We start from the raw sequence: 11,360 nt of genomic DNA, 5'->3' as shown, positions 1-11,360 counted from the left end.
TATCACATAATATTACTGACAGCAACTCGGCGATCCGTGTAGAGTTTACTGTAGTCTATGGATTTACTTGTTGAGGTTACTTGTGAGGACTTTGAGGGAGGAATAATCTGTGTGGTGTTGGAGGTTTGTTTGTTTTGTTAAGTTTTCGTTGATCTTTTGTAATATACTCTCCTCACACATGCCATATATACCTTTACTTACTGTACATTGCTTTGTGTGTGTGTGTAAAACTATTTAAATTATATTGATGCCCAAGGACGTGTTTAGGGATACAGATTCATGGATAAATGAAACTCTCAATACAGAGAATCGATTCAGTAATTTTTTAAAGCAAATATATTAGTGATGAGGTTAAGAGATAGAAGGAGCAGTCACCATGCAGGGAGCTAATAATTAATTTTTGGCTAATTCATGTATCTTGTGTAAGAGCTTGAAAACTTATTATGGGAACTTCATGTGTAGTTGCCATGTCTATACCTGTGATCCTTGCATGGCTCCCTCTGATTACAGCATTGTGTGTGTGTGGTAGCTTAATTGTGCACAGAAGGTTGAAAGGAGATACGATTGCAACATAAAAGTACACACCAACTGATAAGGAGATAGTATAAGTAGTTTAGCTTTACAGTTGAAAGAGGCTTTTTGGGGTTTGGAAGTGAGAGTGAAGAGACTGCAGACCAGCCGTCGAGTGAAACACTGAATAAAATGTACAGCTGTGCGGCAATTTCTTTGTTGTGTTCTTGTACGACTAGCCTACCCCTATCTAACCATCAGGGACTGACGCGTTGGTTACATTTCTTCAGTGTCAACTACACCAACTGTAAGTTTAGCATTAACAAGAAGATTCAAGAAAACTGAACTGTCCTATACACAAATTTTACATTCTTTGTCACACACACACACTTGCATGTTAATGTGTACAAGCTTGTATTATATTTGTACTTACTATTATATGCATACTTTTGCATAACAGGCACAGATATAACCCACACATTTTACATGACAACATGCACAGATATTACCGTAACTCTCTCTTACATGGGCATGCTGCCATGACAAACAGTTGTATAGTTAAATTTGAACAGTTTAATGTATTTAATTATCACAACAGCTTTATGATTATTTCAACAGTACATAAAAATTAAAAAAATAAGATTCTTATGAAAGTAATGCAAACCTTTTTTAATCTTGGTGTATATAGTTCTGCATGAGATTCATAACTGCAGCAAATTACATGAAGCAGCTATACCTAATTGTTAGCTATGACCAAAGATGATATATAGTCTTTGTCATGATTCCCTTCAGTTTCAAAGCCTCCTGATGCATGATTAACAGACCAAACTGTCCAGTTCATTTTTATTTTAAATGTCCTGTTACTTGGTGTGTACTAGCAAGTGACTACACTTGACACCTAAAAGCTACGTGACTTAATATTGTGTATGATCATATTATAATAATAATATTTATGGCTTACAATGATAATGCAACTTTCAAAACTAAATGTTTTCAACTCAAATTCACACATTAATACAATGTACAGGTCATATGGAAAAATCACTGTAGCCAATGGACAGAACAGTCAGCAGGTGTTTGGAATAAATTCAGAGTGCATTGTATCATTTCAGACAAAAGAAATCCTTGACACACGGCAAAGAAGAATGTAACAGAAGCCAAGAATCAGCTCTTGCAGACAAAAGAACAAACTTCATGCCTGTAAACCACGCACAGAAACTGGTGGTTTGGGTTTGGCTCTGCAAAATATAAAAGGATTGTAGACTGTATATTAAAATTTTTTTTAAATAGCACCTTTCTTCTTTTTCAAATGCAGTTTAAAGTTTTATTTTATTACAGATATGCCAACATTGTTATGAGTTCTCTTCTTTAAATGATTGTTAAGGATATTAAAAGTACAAAATTTCGTGGAGGTTTAACATCTACTTTGATGTACAATGACTAAAACAACTTTAAATGAACATTTTGTCATCATTATGAAGGTTGTTACATCAAATCCATTGTGTTATCAGCATTGCTATGATGTCATCACAAATAGCCACCACCATATGTCTCCTTTCCTTCCCTCCTCTCTCAACATAGTTTTGTCATAACAGTGAACCAAGGAAGTAAACTATACATGTGTGTACTCTAGAGGAGGTCCCAGGTTCACCAAGCAATTTCTTAAATACATATATTTTCCAGCTGCCCACTAAATGCCAATCATTTTTTTTAGATCCCCTCTTGGTATGGCTCACAACCTCTCCTCCACCTTTTTAGCCCTTTCACAACCCCATCATTAAACTATTTTAACTATCCTAACCTGTTTCCCCAAATCCCAGTAAAGATGTGTGCACACATGCATACACACACAGTCTAAGTGTGGTAAATGTTAAGCCAGAAACAACTCTAAGCAGTAGTGTCTCACTGCTGCTGTAAGTGTATGATTAGTTAGCACGCAGGTTTCTCATTTAAAAAAAACGGAAATGAACAGTAGAGCAGTGCTTTCAGAAGGGGATCCTAAATTATTCCAGCCCCTTAGTGATATAAGATAGAACAAAAGCTTCATGCAAAGATTCAAAAGTACAGTTCATGCATGCACAGCTTAAAACGCAAACAAGTCCTCCAGTTTATAAAACACAGCTGAACAATGGAATTCTAAGTTAATTTTTCCATAACATTGTACTCTTTAGTATGGATTTACCCCAACTTTACTAAGATACAAACAAATGTTAATATCAGCAAGCAAATGCAAGGAAATGTTTTAGTGAGAATATTATTTTACAAGAAAAAAGATCATGAGTCAAGAAATAAAATAACAGTAAAGAACAAAATTTCACTTCTAAAGTAAATAAAGGATGAGCATATTTTGTATGAACTAAGGAATGGTAACAAAATCAGTGAGAGACTGTTTCTCACAGCAAGTCTGCCAGAATACATTGTACCCTAGATTTGAAGCAGAATCCTGCTGAAACAGACACCAGCCATGGTTTCTTTGTTTACTTGATAGGAAAGTGCTTCCACCTAATGATGAATGAGGGAAGGGTGAGAAAACTCTCTTTGGCCAGGCCTGTGAACAGGTGTCTCATCCACAGAGAAGTTCAGAGACCATACAACTCTCCCTGTAGGTGCAATAAGTGTTTTAGCACTGTGCTGAGAGTGCCTCTAAAAGGCATGTCATGCCTTATCCTGAACTTGTTTGCTAGACCTGCATCTCTGGCGCCATGACCACAAATGGACATGGAATAGAACAGCTTGCTGTGTGAAACACATGCATGGTTTTCCTTGCCATCACTGTGTGGCAGCTATGTTATTTATATTATATATATCAGGGGCTTATCACTAGTAACATGCAGTGCTATATGTTATTTATATATAGATATGTCAGGGGCTTATCACTAGTAACATGCTGTGTACATTTGGTACCTTCATTGATTGTGTCTTCACTTGCTGAGCTTTTTGTGTGAGGCAAAATCCTGATTTGTAAATTTCAGGCTTTATAGCAATTTAAAAAAAAAACAATTTGGTATTTTAGAAGTTTAAAAAGAAAATGCAGAGATAAAGCAATCAGCTGATATTGATGTACAACAAAAGTAATTCCAGCAACCTTTGATGAGAGAGTGGTGCTCAAAAAGCCAGGGCCACCCAGAACATGATGATCATTGAACATTTTTAAGTTCTGAGACAGTGCACACCTCTGATGCACTCTCACCTGTATTCACTTCTTTCTTTTTAATTTTTTCCTGTTTTAATCTGGTTTTTTCCTCTTAGTCTTTTTCTTCTGTATAGTTCTATCCCCTACCCTCTCCCTTACACAGTTATATTCATACTAATTTTTTCAATAAATCTATTAAAAAGTGGATCAAGGATTTACATTATGAAAAAAGAATCTAGCATCAGAATTTTAAAGAATGGTACAAATAACATTTCATAAATAGTATTTTAGTATTTCTTTCAGCATTAAAACTTTGGTTGATAAAATATTTTTTCCTGTTGTTGACATGAATAATAATTCATATCAATTATAGAAAAATCAGCTGTTGCATCACACAAACTCAGCTTATCAATGAAAGACACTTGTTTGTTCACGCCTTGGTGGCATGCAGGATCGAGGCCTGGGGAAAAGACACAAAGTCAAATGATACTATTTCCAGCTCACAGATTTTGAATGAGCCCCTACTCTCCAACACATGTACACCATGCACCTAGATTAAACTATTCGGTTTGCATAAAAGTATCGCATGCCTTCATTTCTTGTGTAACTTGCATGAAATGCATTAAAAATTTAATCTTTTTAAAAACCAAAATAACATAATAACAATTAACAAAATAAACACACTTGAACTAGACAACAAAACCAGTTGAGGCAGACAACTCTGCAAGGTCTACATACATGCTGGGACTTGCTGGTTACTGACAAAGGTAACTATTCACTGGCAAAAGGAAAAGTGTACAACTATCTTGTGATCAAAGATTAAAATATACACAACAGCAAGAAGAATATTTATGCATCAAAAGATGAAAATTAGAATTAATGATCTGAACATAAACTGAAAAAAATTAGAGTAATAGAACAAAATTCTTTATAAAACAAATTTTAGAAAACTCAGCCAGCAAACAAAAACAAGTGCCCCTAACCCCTCTTGCCTTATGCAAGTCACTCCTTGTTAAGGTGGCATTTATGAATCTCTAAAAAAAAAGAAAACTATATTTTCTATTAAAAAAAAAAATTGTTGAGCTTTCGAGTCTGTTTAAGGAAACAGACAATAAAATATTCTGTCATCAGATAATGTAGGCATTAACATAGTATAAGGTAATGTTTATATCACACCAGTGACTTTTTCTACTTTATTCATCTTTCATCAACGGAAGCTTTAATGCACTGATGTTTTCCACCATACTCTTTTCACATGATAACTGGATGTTCTCCTTTAGTTACTCATCCCTTTTTAGTAAAAGAAATAATCAGCAATCTCATCAAAAACTGTTCAACTCAAGCATAAAGAATGACAGCCCATTGTTTTTACTTTTTTTTAAGCTTGAGGCCTAATTTAAGCTCATTTGTGCACAAGAAGCTGGTATACAGTACCTGAACTGACTCGCTGCTTGTTTGGTGGACAAGGCCATCTGAGCTGCCCTCCACTGTGCCTCAAGCTTACTGTAGATTCCACCAGCATACTGTAAAAATTACATAAAAGGTTGACAATATCTTTTATTGATGATCAAAATCGCCCATCAAAGTGCATTTATTGAAATAGTTCTAAATATTAACATGCGATGTGATAATAAAATTGTATCCTATTTAGTTATGCCCTTCGCCCCTCCTGGTGCATAGGCCATCGACGACCGCCCTCCAACGCCTCCTGTCCTGGGCTACCGTCACCAGCTGACCCCATCCAAATCCGGTGAGCTTGGTGTCGGCGGCGAGAGTCCCGTCTCCAGGTGTTTCTCGGCCTCCTCGCTTCCTCTTTCCCTGGGGTTCCACGTCAGCGATTGTCTTGTGACGTTGGATGTTGGTTTCCTTAGGGTGTGTCCTAGCCAACCCCATCTTCTCCGCAGGATTTCCTCTCTATGGGCTGTTGTTTCGTTCTCTGCCACAGGTCGGTGTTGCTTATCCTCTCTGGCCAGTGAATTCTGAGGATTCTGCGCAGGCACTGGTTGACAAACGTTTGGATCTTCTTCGTTGTGCCCTTGGTCGTCCTCCATGTTTCTGCTCCGTATAGCAGGACTGACTTGACGTTGGAGTTGAAGAGACGGATCTTTGTCGTGTAGCCTATGCTCCCGGAGCTCCAGACCTTTCCAAGCTTTATGAAAGCGCCTCTTGCCTTGTTAATTCTTGTCTTTACATCCGCGTCTGTCCCTCCCTGTTTGTCCACCACACTCCCGAGGTAGGTAAAGGTGTCGACTTCTTCTAGCGGCTCCCCATCCAACCTGATTGGCTCTTCGCAGTCAGTGTTGACCTTCAGGATCTTGGTCTTGCCCTTATGGATGTGTAGCCCCACTTGTGCCGAGGCTGACTGGATCTCTGATGTCTTTTCTTGCATCTGTCGGTGGCTGTGGGACAGGAGTGCCAGATCGTCTGCAAAGTCAAGGTCGTCTAGTTGGTTCCACAGAGTCCACTGGATTCCATTTCGCCTTTCATTGGTGGCTTGCTTCATCACCCAGTCGATTGCGATCAGGAACAGCAACGGTGTAAGCAGGCAGCCTTGCTGACCCCTGTCCTCACCTCGAAGCTTCTTGTTAGCTGTCTTTCATGCACTACTCGGCACGTCATTCCCTCATATGAGTTGCGGATCAGGTTGACGATCTTCCTCGGGATGCCATAGTGTCTCAGCAGTTTCCACAGCGTCTCTCGGTCCCACACTGTCGAATGCCTTCTCGTAGTCCACGAAATTGACGTAGAGAGGCGAGTTCCACTCTATAGACTGTTCTACGATGATCCGCAGTGTTGCTATCTGGTCTGTGCACGATCGGTCTTGTCTGAAGCCTGCCTGCTGCTCTCGAAGTATCTGGTCCACTGGGCCTTCAGTCTCTCCAGTATGACTCTGTTGAAGACCTTGCCAGGCACGGACAAAAAGAGTGATGCCTCTGTAGTTCTCGCATCGGCTGAGGTCCCCCTTCTTGGGGATCTTTATGAGATGTCCTTCTTTCCAGTCTGCCGGGACCTGTTCCTCTTTCCAAACCCTCTCAAACAGTCTGTGCAACATGTTGACGGATAGGTCAGGGTCGGCTTTCAGTGCCTCTGCTGGTATCTCGTCTGGTCCTGGGGCTTTACTATTCTTTCAATTGTGTTATGGCTCTTCTGATCTCGGTTTTGGTTGGTTTGTTGCAGTTGATCGGTAGGTCTCTCGCTGCTTCTTCGATGTCTGGTGGATTTACTGGTGGTGGTCGGTTGAGCAATTCCTCAAAGTGTTCGGCCCATCTGTTCAGCTGCTGGTCTGTTCCCATCAGTGTGTTGCCGTCTCTGCCCTTGACTGGTCGCTCTGAATGTCTAATCTTTCCAGTCAGCTTTTTGGTCGTATCGTACAGTCTCTTCATGTTCCTACTTGCTGCTGCCTCTTCTGCTTCTGTTGCTAGCTCCTCTATGTGGTTCCTCTTGTCTTGTTTGATGCTCCGCTTCACTTCGGCATTCGCTGTGCTATACTCTTTCTGCGCTATTGCCTTCTCCGATCTAGTTCTACTGTTGTTGATTTCAGTTTTCTTTCTCTTTCTTTCGAGGATCTTCTTCTGTGTTTCTGGTGTGATCCACTCTTTCTGTTTTGGTTTCCTTCTTCCAAGGACTTCCTCGCATGCTGTATTGAAAGACTCTCTGATGTTGTTCCACTGGGTCTCGATATTTGGGGGTGTCTCTTCGTCAAGTAGTTCTTGGAGTGCTTGAATCTGTTTGTGGACTGCTGTCTTGTATTCTTCTTTCATCTTGGGGTCTTTCAGGTAGTTCACGTTGTATCTTGCTTTTCTTCTTTCGTGGTCTGTCCAGTTCTTCTCAGCTTTAGTTTAAGCTTTGCTGTCACAAGGTGGTGGTCGGACGCCCCATCTGCTCCTCTCTTGACCCTGACATCCATCAACGATCTTCTGAACTTTTTTGCGATGCATATTGGTCTATTTGGTTCTCTGTCACATGGTCTGGTGAAACCCATGTTGCTCGGTGGATCTTCTTGTGTGGGAACACGCTTCCACCAATCACGTAGTTGTTCATGGCACAGATGTCAGCAAACAGCTCCCCGTTGTCGTTCATGTCTCCTAGACCGTGCTTCCCCATCACTTCTTCATATCCTGTATTGTCTGCTCCAATCTTAGCATTGAAGTCTCCCATGAGGATATTGATGTCTCTGTCACTCAGTCTGTTCAGGATGCTCTGCAATTCGTCGTAGAAGTGCTCCTTGGCGTCTTCACTGCTGTCGTTGGTTGGGGCATAGCACAGGATCACATTCATCTTTAGTCTCTTCTTCTTTGTAGAGAAGGACGCTGTGATGAATCGGGACCTCTTGCCTCCCAGCCAATAAGCGCCTTCTGTGCTTCCTTCTCCAGCATGAACGCTACGCCCTCTGTGTGTGGTGCGCCGTCTTCCTCATGCCCCGAGAAGAGGATTAGCTCGCCTGTTGCCAATCGCTGTTGTCCTGACTGCGTCCACCTAGTTTCACAAAGTCCGAGGAGTGACAGTTTGTAGTCTCGCATTTCTGCTGCTATCTGGGCTGCCTTTCCTGCCTCGAACATAGTTCGCACGTTCCACGTGCCCATGGAAAGTGTTTTCCTGGTCGATAGAAGGGTGGTCGGTGTTGTAGCTTCCGAAGATCGGCTTTCACCGCAACACGTCATACTCCCTCTAGGTGAAGGCCCTTCCTCTTCCAGGACTGTTGGCCATTGTTTTGCTGTTGTCGATGTTTTTGTAGCAAGGGTTTGTTTTACGGGGTGGGGGTGCTAGCCCCACGCCCAACCCTCCTCCTTTTTCAGCCGGGCTTGGGACCGTCCTTGGCGGAGTTGTATCCTATTTACTGATGTTAAAATTCTTGCATAACAGTTAAATTCAAGCAAATTTTGATTTTATTTCATTAATTGGTGAATCTTTCACTAAACCCCTTAAATTTTTCAAATTTTCATTTGAGAAGCCACAAGAAAGTCTTGTCACATCAACTCCTGTGTTGCTGCACGCGATAATACTAGCTTTTTGTATTTGCCACTTGGATGACAGACCTCAAGCAGGGTGCAGTCGGTCCAACTTATGTCATCAATCCCCAACCTACCCCACCCTAGCCGAGGGAAAATGTCATCGACAGTAATGGTGAATAAAAATACACTTTTAGTGATGCCAAACACTCCATGAGATATTATGATAGGTAAGACACTATGAGACTATGAAACATTATGAGAGTTAAGGCACTTTATGACAGCCTCTGTGACAGCTTTATCTGTTTGTCTTACTTCTTTCTTGGGTTTGTCCACTTTGTCTGGATTCAGGCGTAGCTTTGCTAGGTACATTCGAATTTCTTTCATACGCCGTTGATCTGAAAAAATGTTACATTTCAACTCATTCATTCATTTGTCAGTATGATCTCCTTCTTAAGACCTCACTTCCAACAGTTCAAGATCTCTCTCAGCAACACCTCCACCTCACTATTCAATATCCCACTTAGCAACATCTCAGGCTGCACATTTAGTGATTTTGAAAAATGTGATTTAACAAAACATATTTCACTGCTCAAAATAAAAGGGAAATCTAGATCTTTAAAAACAAACTTCAATGACTGCTATAAACTATCATTAAAATAAAGAAACCACAAAATGTACATACCCTCCTGTCGCTGAGCATCCTGATTGTATCTCATAGAGCGTTGCACATCCCAAGTACATTTCTTTGTTTGTCTGCAAAGTGTTTAAATATAACACATTTCTGTCAGTGTAACTTTGATCGTTTTGCCCTTAAAAGCTGTGAGCTACTTGACAATTAATTAGAATTTTTTTTTCAAATTCAGCAACACCTAAATCCAGAAACAATAATTGTCATTACACTATTCTTCTTATAATTAGCCACAAATCATTAAGTAATGTTAGCAAATAATGTTTTCATTCAGTATTGTGTTTGATAGTACAGGCTTTCAGTGACAGCCTAACAAATAAAGATTAACTTTGTAAATGAAGTATTATGCATAGAGACAAAAATGTCTTCAGGGACTTTCAGACTGAGACAAGATCATCAATCTGTAAACCACGATAAGCAGATGAATAAACCTCTCGAGCCGATATAGAGATTCAGAATGCTTTTGGTGATTTTTGTTAATTCATCATGTTGAAGAATGCCATATTCAAGAATGAATTTTTACAGACTGACTCTGTTTATTAATAAAACAAGTCATTGCCACTTATTTATACCACATTCCACGCACTTGATCCATTCCGCTTCCAATGATTTTGGGTTAACCTGAGGTGACCTAATACAGTCTGCCAACTATACCTTTTGTTGCTGTTGTTGTTGTTGTTGACAGGAATACTACATGTCATTCAAGAGGAAAAAGCCAGAGTCCTGGTTTTTTTTATGGGAAGATGCATTCTGTCTTGTCCAGTTAATAAACTAGGAACAAATCTAGTCAAAAGAAAAGTGGACTTACTCAAATATGGGAGCATGAAGTAAGTGGCCTGAGGCTGTGACTTTCTAATGCTTTTGGCCTTCTTACCTGCAATAGAAAATATAATGAGCACAATAATAAATATAGTAGTAAGCAAGAGAGATAGTTTATCAATTTGTTTCTTAGTCATTATCATACTGTCAAATAAACACTTGACAAAAACACACAAAAAAAACAAAAACAAAAAAACTGATGAACAATAATATATTGCCTTTAAAACACAACAAAATGCTGTCAATGTTATCATATAAAACTTGAATGCGACTTTGTTTACTGTTTGCTGAGCTCACTTTTCAATTTATGAAGATAACTGGGCACAAGAATAACATAATCTATGTACAGTGCATGCACTGTACTTAAACTAATATGAAAAATAGAATTTTGCCTAAATCCAACTCAGATATAAAAAGATGAAATGACAAATTGTGACAACCCATCTACCACAGCAAATGTGGTTTGCACAAAAGTCGTTTTTCCTCTTGATGTTAGCTATTCACTATAAAAATAATATAGATTATGAAAATTTCTCTAATCGCAATGTAAGTAATGTTATTAAACTTGCATTGCTTTTAATTACTTTTTCATAAGCAAAATGTGTTGTACTTCTAATATTGTTATTAAATAACATGTTTTTTGGGAGGAATTAACTTTATTTACACAGGAATTTATGCATAAATTACACATTTTCACAAACTGATGGAAGGACACCCGTAGTATAAATTGTAAAATAGTTATTAAATGATACCTGAAGATTGTTGAGATTCATCATCACCAACCTCATCATCACTTCCCCCAAATTCGTCATCATCAGCAGACACTTCATGCTCTACAGTTAAAGACTGCAGAATGGGTTGTGCTCGTCCAAGCAATGCCTTTACATATGAAACAAGTTTTTAATGAAAATGATGATGATGATGACTGTACATTTGTAAATTGGTCTACCACAACATCAGAGTTATTCTCTGAACACTCATCAATTACATTAACAATATGAATGATAGAAATTTTACAACAAATGAACACAGTGAATACTACAGATGATATTGAGCAATAACAAGACTGAAACTTGTGGCCTAGAACTCCAAATAGTTCTTAAGCAAAAGTAACTGGAGGGTATGCTTCAAAGACTATCATCTGCTGGCGGCATATCACATGAAGAAGGAAATGATAGAGATGAACACTCTTGAGCCATTTTATATTAAAACTTTAAAATGTTCTACTAAGCAATTATCAGAAATAAAAGTTCTTCCT

General features: G+C 39.1%; 1 protein-coding gene and 1 long non-coding RNA gene across 2 annotated transcripts in view; one reads left to right on the top strand and one right to left on the bottom strand.

Annotated features, from left to right (window-relative positions):
• The first annotated feature begins 129 nt into the window (after positions 1–129).
• Positions 130–2,243, top strand: LOC112561950. Its single transcript, XR_003098751.1, has 2 exons — positions 130–817; positions 1,623–2,243. It is a non-coding gene; the product is annotated as an uncharacterized LOC112561950 (long non-coding RNA).
• LOC112561940 (uncharacterized protein KIAA1841 homolog) overlaps positions 1,613–11,360 on the bottom strand; it is a 28,082-nt gene continuing 18,334 nt past the window's right edge. The window contains 7 exon segments of the mRNA XM_025234811.1: positions 1,613–1,748; positions 5,078–5,166; positions 8,908–8,990; positions 9,278–9,348; positions 10,092–10,116; positions 10,119–10,157; positions 10,855–10,981. Coding sequence (XP_025090596.1) covers positions 1,703–1,748; positions 5,078–5,166; positions 8,908–8,990; positions 9,278–9,348; positions 10,092–10,116; positions 10,119–10,157; positions 10,855–10,981 — 480 coding nt within the window. The 3' untranslated portion in view covers positions 1,613–1,702.

This window comes from Pomacea canaliculata, linkage group LG4 (assembly GCF_003073045.1).
Source record: "Pomacea canaliculata isolate SZHN2017 linkage group LG4, ASM307304v1, whole genome shotgun sequence".
Classification (NCBI taxonomy): domain Eukaryota; kingdom Metazoa; phylum Mollusca; class Gastropoda; order Architaenioglossa; family Ampullariidae; genus Pomacea; species Pomacea canaliculata.
The sequence above is the reverse complement of the archived record's forward strand: the minus strand, read 5'-3'. Positions and strand labels throughout refer to the sequence as shown.